This window comes from Chrysemys picta, chromosome 8 (assembly GCF_011386835.1).
Source record: "Chrysemys picta bellii isolate R12L10 chromosome 8, ASM1138683v2, whole genome shotgun sequence".
NCBI lineage: Eukaryota > Metazoa > Chordata > Testudines > Emydidae > Chrysemys > Chrysemys picta.
In genome coordinates, this window is record NC_088798.1 from 61,504,482 (window position 1) to 61,522,051 (window position 17,570).

The following is a 17,570-nucleotide window of genomic DNA, read 5'->3' on the forward strand; positions in this document are numbered from 1 at the left end:
TCAGACACTCCAGTTTCCCAGTGTCACCACCAGCACCACTCCTTATGGGGACAAATGGTTATGAAAACCAATACCTCAGTAAAAAAAAAAAAAAGGTTCACCCAATCCCAAAAGACCAAGCCCCAGACCCATGTCAATATACCAATTAGATTTTAACCACAAATCATGCTGTTGCCAATCCTTTAGAATCTAAAATCTAAAGGTTTATTCATAAAAAGAAAAATATAGATGAGAGCTAAAATTAGTTAAACAGAATCAATTACATACAGCAATGGCAAAGTTCTTGGTTCAGGCTTGTAGCAGTGATGGAATAAACTGCTGGCTTAAGTTAAGTCTCTGGAGTACATCCACAGCTTGGATGTGTCATTCAGTCCTTTGTGCAGAGCTTCAGTTTGTAGCAAAGTTCCTCCAGAGGTAAGAAGCAGTATTGAAGACAAAATGGAGAAGATGCAGCTGCCTTTTATAGTAGGGCTGCCATACAGCCGGATTTCCCCGGATATGTCCGGCTTTTCGCTCTTTAAATAGCCGTCCGGGGGGGATTTCTAAAAATCTAAAAATGTCTGGGATTTCCCCCCTGGTCGGCTATTTAAAGAGCGAAAAGCGGCTGACAGGGCGGCCGAGCACCGCTCGCATTGGGGACTCAGTAGCCAAAGCCCCTTCCCGGCTCCCACCATCCTCTGCAGCCGTAGCACGCCGCCCGGCAGCGCTTGGGGGTGGGGCTGTGTGCCTGTGAGGGAACGCGGCGGCGGGGCTGGCAGCGGCGGCCAGAGCCCCTCCCCCACAGCCTCAGCACGCTGCTCGGGTCGGGTGGGGTGGGCGGGGCCAGACACCTTGCTCTAAGCCGAGCGGCACGGTAAGGGGGTTGGGGAGTTGAAGAAGGGGGGCAGGGAGCTGGGGGGGGTGTTGGATGGGTCAGGAGTTCGGGGGGGGGGCTGTCAGGGGGGCAGGGGTGTGGAGAGGGTTTTGGACCGTCAGGGACAGGGAGCAGGGGGGGTTAGATGGGTCGGGGGTTCTGGGGGGGGCTGTCAGGGGGGCAGGGGTGTGGAGAAGGGTCAAGGCAGGCAGGGAGCAGAGGGGGTTGGATGGGTCGGGAGTTCTGGGGGTCCTGTCAGGGGGCAGGTAGCAGTTGGATAAGGCATGGGAGTCCTGGGGGGGTCTGTCTGGGGGCGGGGGTGTGAATATGGGGTGGGGGTGTGGATAAGGGTCGGGGCAGTCAGGGGACAGGTAGGGTCCTAGGGGGCAGTTAGGGTGGGGGGTTCTCAGGAGGAGGCAGTCAGGGGACAAGAAGCAGGGAGGCTTAGATAGGGGATGGGATCCTAGGGGGGCAGTTAGTGGCAGGGGTCCCAGGAGGAGCACTCAGGGGACAAGGAGCGGGGAGGTTGGGGGTTCTGAGGGGGGCAGTCAGGGGGTGGGAAGTGGGAGGGAGTGGATGAGGCAGGGCAGGGCTAGAGCGGGGCTCCCCCCCCCGTCCTCTTATCACATGCCAGCAATACTTTTCTACCAGCATTTTCTCCACCTACACTCAAAGCTCTTTAGAAATAATCGCTGGAGGGGCACAATCCTGTGAGCTCCCTGTCACTCCCCTAGGGCAACTGCACACACCCAGCACCTTCCGGTCCTCAGTTCACTCTGCAGTGCGCCACCTGCAATTAACCAGACAACACCCACCCACGCGTCCGCACGGGGCCAGCCTGCAGTAGGGGGCGCGTGAGTCCCACCGAAAGCCTTGCCAAGCTTCGCAGCGCCCCGGACATGCGCAGGGCGGCGTGTGCGCGAGAGCCGCCGGTCCCGGGCAGCTCCCTCGCTGGGGGCGGGCCCGGAGTGTTTCGGCACCGCGCGGTAACCCCACCTCTGGCTGGTGCTGCCCCAGCATGTGGGCGGGGACGCAGTCGCGCCGGAAGTGACGTTAGCTGGGGGCGGAGCGCCCGCCAGATTTGAAAAAGTGACGTGACGAGTGGCGCAGCGGCCCCACTGTGTGGGCTCCGCTGTGTGAACCCCACTTCTCTCGGGTCAGGTGAGCGGCGCGCGCTGGCATTCACCCCTCCCCCACACCCCGCGGTGGGACTTGCCGCTGCGAGCCCCCGGCTGCCCGGCCCAGGGAGAGCGCGCACGGGGGCGGGGCTGACAGCATGGTGATGGGGCCTCCGGGGTGGGGATGTCAGTGCCAGGTGCTGGTGCCTGGGCTCCCTGAACATATGAACGGCCAGACTGAGTCAGACCAATGGTCCGTGTAGCCCAGTGTCCTGTTTTCCCACAGCAGCCCATGCCAGGTGCCCCAGAGGGAATGAACAGAACAGGGCAATTATCCAGTGATCCAGCCCCTGTCCTCCACTCCCAGCTTCTGACAACTGGAGGTTTTGGGACACCCAGAGCATCAGGCTGCATCCCTGACCATCTTGGCCACCAGCTGTTGCTGGACCTATTCTCCATGAACTTATCTGGTTCTGTTTTGAACCCTGTTATAGTCGTGGCTTTCATGACATTCTCTGGCAAAGTGTTCTGCAGGTTGACTGTCAGTTGTATGACAAAATACTTCCTTTTGTTTTAAACCTGCTGCCTATTAATTTCACTGGGTGAGCCCTTGTTCTTGTGTTATGAGAAGGAGTAAATAACACTTCCTTGTTTCCTTTCTCCACACCATCATGACTTTATAGAGCTCTATCATATCCCCCAGAGTCTGTTTTCTAAGCTGAACAGTCCCAGTCTTTTTAATCTTTCCTCATATGCAATCTGTTCCATACCCTGATTCATTGACCTTAAGGCCAGAAGGGACTATCATTGCAGGCCACAGAACCTTGCCCACCTCAAGTTACAGAGAATTCACCATTTACTCTAGTTCAAACCAGCAAGTGACCTGTGCCCTATGCTGTACAGCGAGGTGAAACCCCCCCAGGGTCTCTGCCGATGTGACCTGGGGGAAAGCTTCATGACCCCAAATGTGCTGATTAGTTAGACCCTCACCATGTCTGAGAGACCTACCAACCAGACATCTGGGAAAGAATTCACTGTAGTAACTCAGAGCCTACCCCATCTAGTGTCCCATCTCTGGCTATTGGAGATATTTGCTACTAGCAATTGCAGATGGCCACATCCATTGTAAGCAATCTTTCATACCACCTCCTTCATAAATTTATCAAGCTGAGTTTGAAGCCAGGTAGGTTTTTTTGCCCCCACTGCTCTCCTTGGAAAGCTCTTCCAGAACTTCACTCCTCAGATGGTTCGAAATCTTCATCTAATTTCAAGCCTAAACTTGTTGATGACCAGTTTATATGTATTTGTTCTTGTGCCAGCATTGGCCTTTAGCTTAAATAACTCCTCTCCCTCCCTGGTATTTATCCCTCTAACCATGTATTTTAATAGAGAGCAATCATATCTCCCCTTACCCTTCATTTGGCTAGTCTAAACATGAGAGGAGACTCAAAGAGCTTGGCTTAAGTAGGTTTTCCATTCTTCTGACCATCCTACTAGCCCCTCTCTGCATCTGTTCCAGTTTTATTTCCTCTTAAATATGGGAGACCAGAACTGCACACAGTATTCCAGATGAGGTCTCACTAGTGCCTTGTATAATGGTGGTAACATTTCCCTGTCTCTCATGGAAATACTTTGCCTGATGCATAGAGCCCAGCGGGGACGCAAAAATGTGGATCCGCATCCATCAGAATCAATGTGCATCCGACCTGCCATCTGCTGGCCGTCTTTTATGTGTATCTGCACCTGCAGCACCAAGCTGTCTCTCAAGGGCTAGGGCTAGCGACGGAAGGGGAGTGGAGATGAGCAAGCAGGGGGCAGGGTCTTGCAGCGAAGAGGCGGTATGTGGGCAGGGACTGCAGGTAAGAGATGGTACAGGGGCGGGGTCTTGAGGAGAAGGGGTGGCACAGGGGTTGGGGGGAAGGAGCATCACATGCCGCTCCCTGGGGGCTCGCGAGCAATAGCAGCAGCAGGGTGCCTTGCATTGCAACAGGGCAGAGGAGTGGGATGCCAGGGCCCTGCCTGCTCCAATCCCTGTGGCTGGGGGTGGGCCCTGTTACCCAGGAGCCAGCGGGGTGAGAGTGTGGCCAGTGCTGCCCGTCTGAGGGGCCCAAGCTGCTGGACAGGAAACAGTGCTGTGAGCGAGTGCTGGACATTTGTGACTCTAGCTTGCCCCCCAGCCACTGGCTGCTGGCCCCGAGTGCGCTGCATCCCTCAGGGCCAGGCGCTGCTGGTGAGTAGAGCCCTGCGTGGTTGTATCTGCATCCAATCCATTATCCGCAAAAATGGTCTGCAGATATTAAGTGGATATCCGTGGATTTTCAGAGCTCTACCGATGCATTCTAGGATTGCATTAGCCTTTTTCATGGCTGCATCACATTGGTGGCTCATAGTCATCTTGTGATTGATCAATACATCCAGGTTATTCTCCTCCTTTGTCACTTCCAACTAATATGTCCCCAGCTTATAGCAAAAAATCTTGTTATCGATTCCTATGTGCATGACCTTGCAGTTTGCACTATTACACTTCATCCCATTTCTATTTCTCCAATTTTCAAGGTCATCTAGATCTTCATCTATGATATTCTGGTCCTCCTCCGTATTGGGAACACCTCCCAATTTTGTCACCTGCAAATTTTATTAGCGCACACCCACTTTTTGTGCCAAGGTCATTGATGGAAACCCCTTTCCAGCCTGACAGTTCACCTTTCAGTATGACACATTGTAGTCTCACCTTTAACTAGTTCCTTACCTGTTTTTCAGTTCTTGTATTAATCCCCATCTTCTCCAATTTAACTGATAATTTCACATGTGAAACTGTATCACGAGCCTTAGTGAAATCTAGGTAGATTGGATCTACTGCATTTCCTTTATCTAATCATTTTTGTTGTCCTTTTCTGTATGTTCTCCAATTCTAATGTCTTTTTTGAGACGGGCTGACCAGAACTGCACACAGTGTTCAAGATGTGGGCGTTACCATGGATTTATATACTATATTTTTTGTATTATCTATCCCTTTCCTAATGATTCCTAACATTGTTTGCTTTTTTGACTGCTGCTGCACATTGAAGAAGTGTTTTCAGAGAACAATGACTCCAAGATTTTTCTTGAGTGGTAACAGCTAATTTAGACCCCATCATTTTGTATGTATAGTTGGGATTGTTTTTTCAATGTGCATTGCTTTGCATTTATCAACATTGGACAACAAAACAGTAGATGAAATTCAGTCACCCTGGAGCAGGATGGGCTGTCAGTGCCTGCGGGAGGGGTGATGGGGCCCTTTGGGGTGCCTAAGGTCCCTGTTCCTTGGGCAGAGAGATGATGCGTCCCTTGTGGGGGGGAGGGAGTGTCAGTGCCTGGTGGTGGGGGGTGGTGGCAGTGCACCTGGGGTCCTCCTGGTGACTGGGGTTAAGGGTAGGATGGGTCCATGGGAGGACCTGATGCAGTGTGGGGGCTGTCAGTGCTTGGTGGGGGAACTAGAAGGTCCAGGGCTCCTGGTGGCTGGGGCAGGTCTGTGGATGGCCCTGGAGTGGGGCAGTGGGCTATCAGTGCCTGGGAGAGGGGTGTCGGGCTATATGGGGAACAGTCACAAGGCACTGGGAATGGGTGACAATTCCACGCAGGGAGAAAGGATTTTTCTGTGGTGGTGCTGGGTCTGTGTGGGGACAGAGCTGGAGCCCATAGCAGCCATCTACCTCTATTCTAGTTCCATAGGGGTCTCTGCTGGGAGGCTGCTTGATGTCATGCAGAGGCCCTGGGGGAGGTCAGCCAGTGACCTGTGCTCCTCTGCATAATCTCCCCAGCCTGTGCTCTGACAGTTGTGAGGCTCTAAAGGTGCATTCTTTGTGCTGCTATTTTTCTTTGCAGGCCCACAAAATGGATCTCTTAACGTTTCCCAGATATAATCCCAATGACATCATAACTCACATCCGCAATCAGATCCTAACAGGATCCGAAGCTAAAAACCTCTCCAAAAATGACTTGTTTCCACATCCCAAGGTAAGAATGCTCTGGAAACAGAGTAGCTTGCTGCTGGAGGACAATGTAAATATACTAGTGTATTCAGGATTTGATCCCATAACACTTATTTGCAAAAGTAGTCCCACTGGCTGCAGTAAAAATATTCACGAGGAAATATTCCAGATGTGCTCTGCCATTTTACAGGTGCACGTGAGCAGACAGCCCCCTGCATCTGCATGCAATTTCATGATTAGGACACTGGAACCCATAACTTGGTTTTATAAAATTGGGAAACCTGCTTTACTAGACCATCCTCTGGATAACAGACTTAGGGTACGTCTTCACTACCCGCCATATCGGCGGGTAGCAATCGATTTATCTGGCATCGATATATCGCGTCTAGTTAAGACGCGATATATCGATCCCCGAACACGCTCACCGTCGACTCCGGAACTCCACCAGAGCGAGCGGTGGTAGCGCAGTCGACAGGGGAGCCGCAGCCGTCGATCCTGCGCCGTCTGGACCCCAGGTAATTCAATCCAAGATACTTGTTGCGTATCTTGGATCGATGATCCCCCCCTCCTCCCCCCAGTGTAGACCAGCCCTTAGCCTAATGATAGTGAATGCCATTGTCTGTTGATTTAATTGCTGTTAGCAACAGTTCTGCCTTAAAGACCATGCATTTAGCTAGGGTGAAGGTGCTTAGCCAAATATTCAGTAGATGTGAAATTTGAAGCTCTGGTATTACAGTACAGAAGTTGCAGAATTCAAATAAGGGAATGCACTGAATATCTGAATTTCTGTATATTTACACATTGTAGTTTAATTCATTAAGGCTTAGACTTTAACTCTCTTCTTAACTGGGGACAATAGACCATCCATTGGGATATCTCAGGGAATTCTGCTGCACATGAGTTGATGTCTTAGGCGATTACCTGAAGACCTGAATGGTTTTCCTGTTTAATCTGTAGCCAGATCTTTTGTTTTAAATGTACTTAATTTATATAGATCCTTCTTCCCTGCAATTGTTTGGGAGTTTATTAATGGCATGAGATTAAGTCTTAATTTCCAGTCTAAATGAAAAACTCAATATTTTATATGCTTTCTTAATTATTCCCCCATTCACTATAGAAGTTTGCTGTTACATTTTTATTTAAAATCACTGCCTTTGTGTGATAGCCTTTTCAAGATTTTTCGTGTCACTCAAGTTTGAAAATTCTCCAAGTGAAGCTCACTTAATCATAATTGTTGATTACAAATAGGTAATTAAAAACTATCAGTGTAAATACACTGATTAAAGTTACAATTGGCCAGTCTTGTTATTGCCTGTTAAAGTTGCATCACGAGATGTTGCACTACAACATTTCCATGATGCAACATGAATATTGGGATGTGATTTGTCATTGTCTTCATGAAAAAATGAAATGGCTCTTCATTTGTTAAAGGCAGAGTACTACTTGTTTGTGATAGATTCTGTGTGCTATAAATAACAAGGAAGACTAAATAGTAATTTACAGAGAGGAAGCTCATCAATAAAAGTCACTTGGTATTAGTGTACTTGTAATTACTACAATTAAATGTTCTTTCTCTCCTTGTAGCCTGAGGTATTGCACATGATCTTCATGAGAACCTTGCAGAATGTGTATGGAATCCGTCTGGAGCACTTCTACATGGTGTGTATACAGTGTGGGGGGGAGAAGAAAGTGAAACTAGATTTCCAGAATTATGCAAATTAACATTTATTAAAGGACTGGGTTTTTGAATTTTTAAATTAACTGATCCTTTTAGCACTTTATGTAGCTGAATGGTATTTTGAAAGTCCTGTAGTATTTTGCATTTAATCCACAGCATTTAGTTAACGGATAATTTCAGGTATAATACAGTTAGAAATACTGGCTACTGTTGTTTCCCCAGTCTGCTGAATTTTGGGTTTAACCTTTCTTTCACAAGACAAAGTAAATATAAAAAGTACTTTAAAAATACCACTAAAAATAGAATTGAGGACAAACCAGTCAATGAAACGGACAGCCTGGGCAAACTAAAAACTGATTCCTCATTAATTTAACAATGTATATTGATTTCTGTCTCCAAAGTGTTAAAATAATAACTAATCCCTAACAGCCCTGTGGATAAATAAGTGCTAGCCACATCTCTCGCATGGGCAAACTGAGGTACAAAAGGGAAGTCTGAAAGAGCCGTGAATAATGTAAGGATTCCTGGCTTCCAGAAACTTTGGTTTCAGGGCAAAACTCCAAAAATGAGCCTCTGCAGAATGTGCACAATGCATGTTTCTGTGACCACAGAATGTCACCTTGAGTCATCCAGGTACTGTGACTAGACTGCCTGGAAACCTTGCTTCAGCAGAGCCCTAGACTTGCTGCCTACTTTTTTAGGCACGTTAGTTTGGCATGTGCTGATCTGAAGTTCTTAACTAACACTGAATAACTTCTTCAGTATAATGTCCTCCCTTCCCACCAGGGGCAGTGGGTGCCATGCTTTAGCTGAGATAAATCCAGAGCAACTGAGATCAGTTTGGGGAGGATCAAAGCTGTAGTGTGAGCCCCAGATATGTGCAAAAAAAGTAAGAGGAGCAAAATGATTTTGTGAAATGTGTTTTTTTGGGGGTAGGGCTGTTTCTTGGGAGCCACTTGCTCAAATGACACCAACTTGGCTCACGACTTCACAGCACCCCCATGAGGCATAGCAAATTTCAAAACAATCTGAGTCAGCATGTGGATTTTAGAGCACTTAGAATAGTCTACCTTCAAACAGAAAGCAACACTCAGCCTTTAATTATAGTGGAGTTGGTGCTATGCTATAATATACTTGAATGAGTGCATTAAAATGTAATGCAGGTGTGTAAAAGAATACTATAACATTACATGGCTGCACAGAAATCCAGACCCACATTGTTTTGAGGGGGTAAACCAACAATTTCCTTACTAATTATCAGCTTGTGCTATTATCTAATGCTCAATTCTAGTCTGAAATATGGCAATGCATCATAAATCCATTATTGCACTTGAACATTCACACCTGTTTTAGCCTGTGACGTTACTTCATCATAGCCTTAGTTAACTGTATTTCTTTGATTCCGTCTAAAAATTCAGTGGGCCAGGCGATCATTTTTTTTTTTTAGTTAGGATACTGTATTTTTATATTGTGTGAGCAAACCATTCTTGTTTCCAGGTGGTATTGACTAGGCAAGCACCTTCCAATGTTTTCACTTAGCAGCTGTTTGAGAAACCCCCTCCTGGAAACACCAACCTTCCCACTCTGCCCAGTCTTCAACTACTTGGTTCTCAAAACATTATTCTGTGAGCCACCAGGACAGGGATCCACAGGCTGCAGTTTGGGAACCACTAACTTGCCTTTGCCTTGAAGTTTAGTGATAGAGTTTCCCACCCATGTTTATCACCTCTGAGTGACTTTCCCATAAAAAAACCCCTAGTATTTGCCCCATATGAATACTCCTTGTAATCGTCTTATTTATTGACTCTTGTGTTTAGATGCCGGTCAATGTTGACATAATGTATCCACAGATTGTTGAAGGCTTCCTACCTATTTGTAACTTGTATATTAATATGTGAGTACAACAAATGGATTTTTTCATACAGTTCATTCATTATTTGATTGTAGTTTTAATTAATTTTATGTGATTGGGGTCTGTGCAATTGTGGTGGCCCTTCAACTTGTTGAGCTTGTGTGAAATAAAATTTAGCAGACTAACAAGAGGCAGCTTAAAGCAGCTAACAGTTTAGTAGACTAAGAATCTCTGCTGCCAGCTGCTTTTTATCCAAATGTGTAAGATAGCTTTCATGCTTTAGGATTGTGAGACTGAGGTTTAGATCAACAATAAACGATGGCAAATTCGTGAGGATGCAATTGAATTGGGAATAGCTTGAAGCAGTTCACCAAGGCCCATGGCAGAGGCTAATCATGAGATATGGAGGAGGATCTTCGAGTAGCTGTTACATAAGCCTGAAGTATCACCCCAGTTATGTCTACCATTGTTAGAGGCACTGCTCTAACAGACACTGTTCTATTCAATGTGTGGTGGAATAATTGACATTGGGCAGATTGACTTATAAGTTTCATATTAGACCACTCCTATTTCTTTTTCTGTTTCTGTTTAGTGTCCACTAAAATACTTTTTACAGGACACCTAAATATAGAGCAACTTTAAAAAAAAAATCCTTATGCAAGGCACTGTAACAACTCAGGATCTATAATACTAGTTTGTTAATGCAGTACTATTAAAATGCTATTTGTGGGTTTATTCTGCCATGTCTGATCACCATTGTGTACAGTACCAGGGTACATTCAGATTCTACTATTGGGGGAGTACACCCATGTACTCTAGATTTATATATAGCAAAAGTAATGTAGTGGCCATTTGAAGTAGGCTTGTTCATAGAACTAATAACATTCAGTATCTTTTTTTTTTTTTTTTTTTTTAATTTCTCTCCTTCCCACAGGGAGCGTTTTCTTCCAGTCTGCCGTATTAATGACTTTCAGATTGCTGATGTCATAAATCCAAGTAAGCAAGCTTTTGTTAACCCATCCATGTTTCCACATGCTCATGTGATGCCTGGGCCATTTCTATTAAATAACTTTGAAGACTCTTGGGTTTTATTTTCTACACTGCGGTAGACAATTGTGGTGTAGTGGAGCCAGCAGCTGCCTACTTTTGAACCTCGTGGTATGGCCTCCAGAGAAGACCAGTTCATTAAATAGTTCTTACAATGCTTTAGCCTATCCAGTTAATACTAATTAGCTAATAAATCTCAGCTCTATTACAAAACATTACAGTTCTGTCTTGCTACTAGGTTAGATAGTAATCTTATGTTTTCCAGTAGTTTTGCAATATATGGTGGTTATAATTACACTTAAAAAGTAGAAATAGTTATGAGTAGGTGACAGGACTGGAACTTGATAATGTGGATTTCCTGGGGGAAATATTTCTATAGAAAACACTTATCTGTCCTCCTTTCTTCCACTCTCTTGCCAACACACTGTCGCAGTTCTGGTTTGGCACAGGCCATTCAGGAAAGACTTTGTTACATTTGCCAAAGAAATTTCTTTAAGTTGATTTCTGCATCTTCCTGTTTTCCTGCCAAAGCATTTGAGGTTGGCCAGGAGTGTCCTTGTTCTCTATTCCAAAATTCAATTTGGATTGAGCTGGGACAAGAAGGGCCTTCTCAGTTCAGGGATCTAGCTGTGGATTTTCTTTGAATATGTCTGCTGGAGTCCTTGTGTAGCTGCTTCATGGTTTAGTACAAGGTTTTTCTGTTTGGGTTGCCGACTTTTTTTTGCCTCCCTTCTTTCTTTTTATCAGATTTTTTTTTTTTGTACTGACATTAGTCAGTGCTCAGTGTTTTCAGGGGAATAGCTGTTTTTCTGAGACGTTATGCCCAGTTTGTAATTTATTTTTCGATTGTATAAGGTCCTTGACAATGCATCTGGGTGCATCATAAATTCATGGCTTGGTGCAGTTGATTGTACAAACAAATTAAATCTTTTCCAAATAGTGGTAAGGTAATAGCTATAAGACTTGGGTTTAATTTTTTCAGAGATTGACATAACTTAATCATATCAATTTAAGTACATTTCATGACTGAGGAACATTTGTTCCTTTCTAAAACATACTTGGTTCAGTAATAGATATCTCTTAAAATACACCTCCCTCACCCCCAAACTGGCACTGAAGTTCTGTAAGAAATTCTCTTCTAAGCCAATATGGGTAAGTTGACCTCCTAACTTTCCTTGGAGTATAGTACATTTGTAAAACTAAAATATCCAGAGCTATCTTTAACATGGTACTTTTCTTCATTCAGTCTTTGCCTCTATTTAGCTGTTTGAGTTTTGCTGTGCTCAAGTTTTCCAATTATGGGCCATATAGAGACCAAAACACTCATTCTTTGCTATTCCTCTCTTTTAGAAGCAAAGCGGACAGCTCGTTTCTTGAGTGGCATTCTTAACTTTATTCACTTCCAAGAATCACGTCGTGAGATCTACATGGAATTCCAGTGGGCATATGTAAGATTATGTATAGTTTGTAAAAAAACAGCTCAGATAAGACCATCAAAAATATAATTAATATTTATTTATATCTAGAAGTTTAGAGGCTTAAGTACTGTTTGGGAATTTACACTAGCCTGCCATGTGTTACAACTTTTTTCCAAGGGGCTGTAACAACTTTTTGTCTTTCTGTAAGACAGATCTTGAAGAGGAGGAAAAAAAAATAAATTTCAGGTGACTCCTGCCTATGCATTAGAGAAAACATTTAAGTGTTTACAGGGTAGGAAAGAATCTTAATTTTTTCCAGCTGTTGGAAAGGCAGGTACCAGCTGAATACAGGCAAGTCTTATTGTGCCATTGAGCTATAGGCTCTGATCAAACACGAGGCACTGGTAAATAATTTCAGAAACACTTTGGTGTGGTACTCTGAGGAAACATGTCAATTCTTATTTTCATCTAACTTCAGGCCATTTAAGCATGCCTCAGTGTCTGGAAGAAATAAACAGCTGTATAAAGGACAAGCTGGGTCGGTTAGTCTAGGAAAGAGAGTAGTGGTGATGGGAGGAAGGGGAAGTTAGGAATTTGCCTATTCTCTTATCTCACCACTGAATCAATGTTTTAGACCACATATTGTGATGGAAGGCTATTACACTGTTTCCGTTTGGATGATGCACACTTTGATCACCTCCAGGTAGAGTACTCTACCTGCTATACCTGGCATTGAATCTGACCAGTACATGGAAAATTCAGCTGGTGAAGCACACAGTTCTCTGCATCCTAGCCAACAAAACCTGACTGGTGCTCCATGAACTCGTCTGGTTTCTCTTTTTTTTCCAATTTGAATTGGAAGTGGGAGTGCTAACCTATGAAGCCACAACTGGTTAGAGCCCATCTGTTATAGAGACTGCCTTGTCGGCAATATTTTGACAGTTGCACTCTACAGGGATGATGCAGCTGGTGATACCCAGGATAAGACTTGGGCAGTTAAGGCAAGAAGCTTTCAGCTAATGGAACTTGAGTATGTAACTTAATGCCAGAGAAGATCAGATTGAGCCCAAACCTAACCACATTCAGATAAAAAACTAAGACCCACCTTTTCAATAAAGCCTTTGCCTAATAATGGCTTCCAAAAAACCATGGTGTAGAAATAAAAGGGGAGCACCTTTCTGCTCAAGACTTGATTATTTCTAATATGCTTGCAGCCTTGGGAGCTAAGATAAAGTACGTGAACTGTGTATAGCTTTTCTGCTGATTCTGATATACATCCAGGATTTCATCACTTACCTACAGGATCTTTGGCTCTTGAAAGGCACAGGATAGAAGTAACAAACATTGGTGACAGACCCTTGCTAAATATGTGGAACAGTAACTTTAAAAGTCACATTTCTTACAGGGCGGAATGGGGGTTTCTGTAGGCATAGGAGCCCATTCTGTGACAGTATCTTAAAGAACACCAGTTGCCACATAACTGCAGTTTGTTATAATCAATATATGGCTACAGCCATCCCTGTAACTTGGTATGACTAGACCACCTGTCTATCAACGTGCTTGTTGTTTTTCCTGTTGCACATTACATTTAGTATTTGCATATTTCTGGAAATAAACATGCATATTGGAATCTTTAAAATATGGGCTTCAGTACAGGGTAATTGTCAAGTCAGTTTTTAGGCCTAGCAACTGGAGCCCCCCTCTAGTATCTCGTAAAATATTCAAGCACAAGGAGCAAAGACTTGGACACTTGGAAAACTTTCACTTTGAGGAGAGTTTGAGAGGTAACAGTCACTAAGGAGAAAACTATGAAGCTAGAACTACAGACCAGTAACTACCAAGTACAAACCAAGAACTACCACTAATTATCTCAACTGGGCAGGTTAGCAGTACAAACAAATTATGAAATGCACATGGATTGTAGGACCAACCTGATTGTGTGAGGAACATGTAGGTTGATTATATAAATCTGCTTGTTCTCCCATATAATGTAAACTAATCTCTAAAATACCTTAAACTTAACTTTCAGAAATCAGCTCTGGAAAAAATACAGCAACTGCAGACAGCAAATCAGGAGGCAGCAGTGAAGCTAGAGAAACTTGAGTGAGTACGGGGTCTAGTAATTGACCTCTGTGCATTTTGCAGTTATAACACACATGCACCTGCCATCTAACTGGGAATATTAAGCTGATGTCTTAGAACAGAAGCAATGTGGCTGTTGACTGACTTTTCTAAATCAACCAAGGCATTATATGGCCTCATTTGTGTTTGAGAATCTTCCATCTATTTTAAAGATAAAAGTAATCATCTTTCTTCCTTCCTTGGTTAAGTTGTTTTTCTGTGTAAAGCAATTGAGGGGAAAGTTAAAAGATGAGTTTGCATTTAATTCTGAAATTGATGAGGCAGGTGATCATTTCTTATTTCCATAGTTGGTCCAGCTCCTGTGAAAGGTCTGTCTCCTGAGCTGATCAACCTTCTTCTGTTGGTCAAATGTTTCATAGCTGTGGAGAGACGGCGGGACTCTTTTGTACCTAGTGCCAATCCTATGGGCGTTTGATTAGCTAGCCCATAACTATAATTCAGGCAAATATAAAACTTTTCCCATGGCATCTTTCTCTGTTTGCTGGTGGTTGCTCTTTGAGTAGTTTCCCTAAGAGTTACTTTCAATGCCCTTGTGGGTCATATTCAGAGTTACAGATTTGATATTCTGAGCGTCTTGTTAGAATTGTGGGAGATAGTGACTTTAGAAACATAGTACCATTTTATTAGAATGAAAGAATGCTGTGTTTGAGGGCATATATTCAGTGGATATAGTTTAAAGTACTTTAAAGTCCTTTTCAGAACTTAGAGTTCATGGTGGATAACCAGCTAAATGTGACCTCCCAGGCTGATGGTCAGCATGACTGCTGGATATATAAGCAGAGGAATATTGAATAGGAAGTGGCATTCGATGTATAACCTTTGCATTAATGAGACCATTACTACACTAGTGTCCATTTCTCACATCCACACTTCAAAATGGATGTAGAAAAGACCTATAAGAATGATTCAAGGTCTGGAAAATATGCCTTAGGGTATGTCTACACTATGATATTAGGTCGAATTTATAGAAGCCGGTTTTATAGATATCGGTTTTATACAGTCGATTGTGTGTGTCCCCACATAAAATGCTCTAAGTGCATGAAGTCGGTGGACCGTGTCCACAGTACCGAGGCTAGCGTCGACTTCCGGAGCGTTGCACTGTGGGTAGCTATCCCACAGTTCCCGCAGTCTCCGCCACCCATTGGAATTCTGGATTGAGATCCCAGTGCCTGATGATGCAAAACAGTGTTGCGGGGGGTTCTGGGTATATGTCGTCAGGCCCCTCCCCCTCTGTCAGAGCAACGGCAGACAATTGATTCGCGCCTTTTTACCTGGGTTACCTGTGCAGACAACATACCACGGCAAGCATGGAGCCCACTCAGCTCAGCTCACCGTCACCATATGTCATCTGGGTGCTGGCAGACGTGGGGCTGCATTGTTACACAGCAGCAGCCCCTTGCTTTTTGGCAGTAGATGGTGTATTATGTTTGATATCTGTCATCGTCGTATTCCAGTTCAATCAGAGGCACCTGGGCAGACATGCTTTGTCTCCTGGAGACTCAGTCCGGCCGGCAGTCCTATTGAACCGGCTTGACGATGATGGCTAGCAGTCGTAGTACAGTATCTTCTGCCAAGCACCCAGAAGATGCCAAGGGCTATCAGTCATGCTGCACCGTCTGCTGCCAGCTTAAGATGTAAAAAACAGATGTATTCATTTGCTTCCCCCTCCCTCCGTGAAATCAACGGCCTGCAAAACCCAGGGTTTTGAGTTCAACCTTTGGGGGGGACCATTCTGTGTGACAGTTGTTTGTGTTTCTCCCTGATGCACAACCACCTTTGTTGATTTTAATACCCTGTACGCCATGTCGTCAGTCGCCCCTCCCTCCCACCCTCCGTCAGTTTTGCGCCTTTTTTCAGACCAGACGCCATAGCACTGATATCACGGAGCCCGCTCAGATCACTGCGGCAATTATGAGCACTATGAACACCACGCTCATTGTCCTGGAGTTTATGCAGAGCCAGGACATGCCAAAGCAAAACCAGGACCAGCCGAGGAGGCGATTGCAGCGCGGCGATGAGAGTGATGAAGAAATTGACATGGACATAGATCTCTCACAAAGTACGGGCCCCAGCAATGTGCAAATCTTGGTGTTACTGGGGCAGGTTCATGGCATGGAACGCCGATTCTGGGCCCGGGAAACAAGCACAGACTGGTGGGACCACATCGTGCTGCAGGTGTGGGACGATTCCCAGTGGCTGCGAAACTTTCGCATGCGTAAGGGCACTTTCAAGGAACTTTGTGACTTGCTTTCCCCTGCCCTGAAGCGCCAGAATACCAGGATGAGAGCAGCCCTCACAGGTGAGACGCGAGTGGCGATAGCCCTGTGGAAGCTTGCAACGCCAGACAGCTACCGGTCAGTCGGGAATCAATTTGGAGTGGGCAAATCTACTGTGGGGGCTGCTGTGATCCAAGTTGCCAGGGCAATCAAAGACCTCGTGATGTCAAGAGTAGTGACTCTGGGGAAACGTGCAGGTCATAGTAGATGGCTTTGTTGGAATGGGATTCCCAAACTGTGGTGGGGCGATAGACGGAACCCATATCCCTATCTTGGCACCAGAGCACCAAGCCACTGAGTACCTAAACTGCAAGGGGTACTTTTCAGTGCTGCTGCAAGCCCTGGTGGATCACAAGGGACGTTTCACTAACATCAATGTGGGATGGCCGGGAAAGGTACATGATGCTCGCATGGTCTGTTTCGAAAGCTGGAGGAAGGGACTTTCTTCCCGGACCAGAAAATAACCATTGGGGATGTTGAAATGCCTATCGTTGTCCCTGGAGACCCAGCCTACCCCTTAATGCCATAGCTCATGAAGCCGTACACAGGCACCCTGGACAGTAGTCAGGACCTGTTCAACTATCGGCTGAGCAAGTGCCAAATGGTGCTGGAATGTGCATTTGGACGTTTAAAAGCGCGGTGGTGCAGCTTACTGACTCGGATAGACCGCAGCGAAAAGAATATCCCCATTGTCATTGCTGTTTGCTGTGCGCTCCACAATATCTGTGAGAGTAAGGGGGAGACATTTATGGCGGGCTGGGAGGTTGAGGCAAATCGCCTGGCCGCTGATTACGTGCAGCTAGACACCAGGGCTGCTAGAAGAGTACAGCAGGGTGCGGTGCGCATCAGAGAAGCTTTGAAAATGAGTTTTGTGACTGGCCAGGCTACGGTGTGAAACTTCTGTTTGTTTCTCCTTGATGAACCCTCCGCCCGCGCCCCCGCCCCCTTCGTTTCACTCTACTTCCCTGTAAACCAACCACCCCACCCTCCCCTCCCCCCTTCGAGCACCGCTTGCAGAGGCAATAAAGTAATTGTTACTTCACATTCATGCATTCTTTATTAATTCATCACACAACTAAGGGGATAATTGCCAAGGTAGCCCGGGATGGGTGGGGGAGGAGGGAAGGAAAAGGACACACTGCAGTTTAAAACTTTAAAACTTTAACACTTATTGAAGGCCAGCCTTCCGATGCTCGGGCAATCATCTGGGGTGGA

General features: G+C 45.4%; 1 protein-coding gene across 1 annotated transcript in view; it reads left to right on the forward strand.

Moving 5' to 3' along the window:
* The first annotated feature begins 1,631 nt into the window (after positions 1 to 1,631).
* The window catches only part of NUF2 (NUF2 component of NDC80 kinetochore complex), a 34,351-nt gene continuing 18,412 nt past the window's right edge, over positions 1,632 to 17,570 (forward strand). The window contains exons 1-7 of the mRNA XM_005304261.4: positions 1,632 to 2,014; positions 5,836 to 5,967; positions 7,527 to 7,601; positions 9,438 to 9,514; positions 10,407 to 10,468; positions 11,870 to 11,967; positions 13,967 to 14,040. Coding sequence (XP_005304318.2) covers positions 5,845 to 5,967; positions 7,527 to 7,601; positions 9,438 to 9,514; positions 10,407 to 10,468; positions 11,870 to 11,967; positions 13,967 to 14,040 — 509 coding nt within the window. The 5' untranslated portion in view covers positions 1,632 to 2,014; positions 5,836 to 5,844. The remainder of the gene's footprint in view (positions 2,015 to 5,835; positions 5,968 to 7,526; positions 7,602 to 9,437; positions 9,515 to 10,406; positions 10,469 to 11,869; positions 11,968 to 13,966; positions 14,041 to 17,570) is intronic.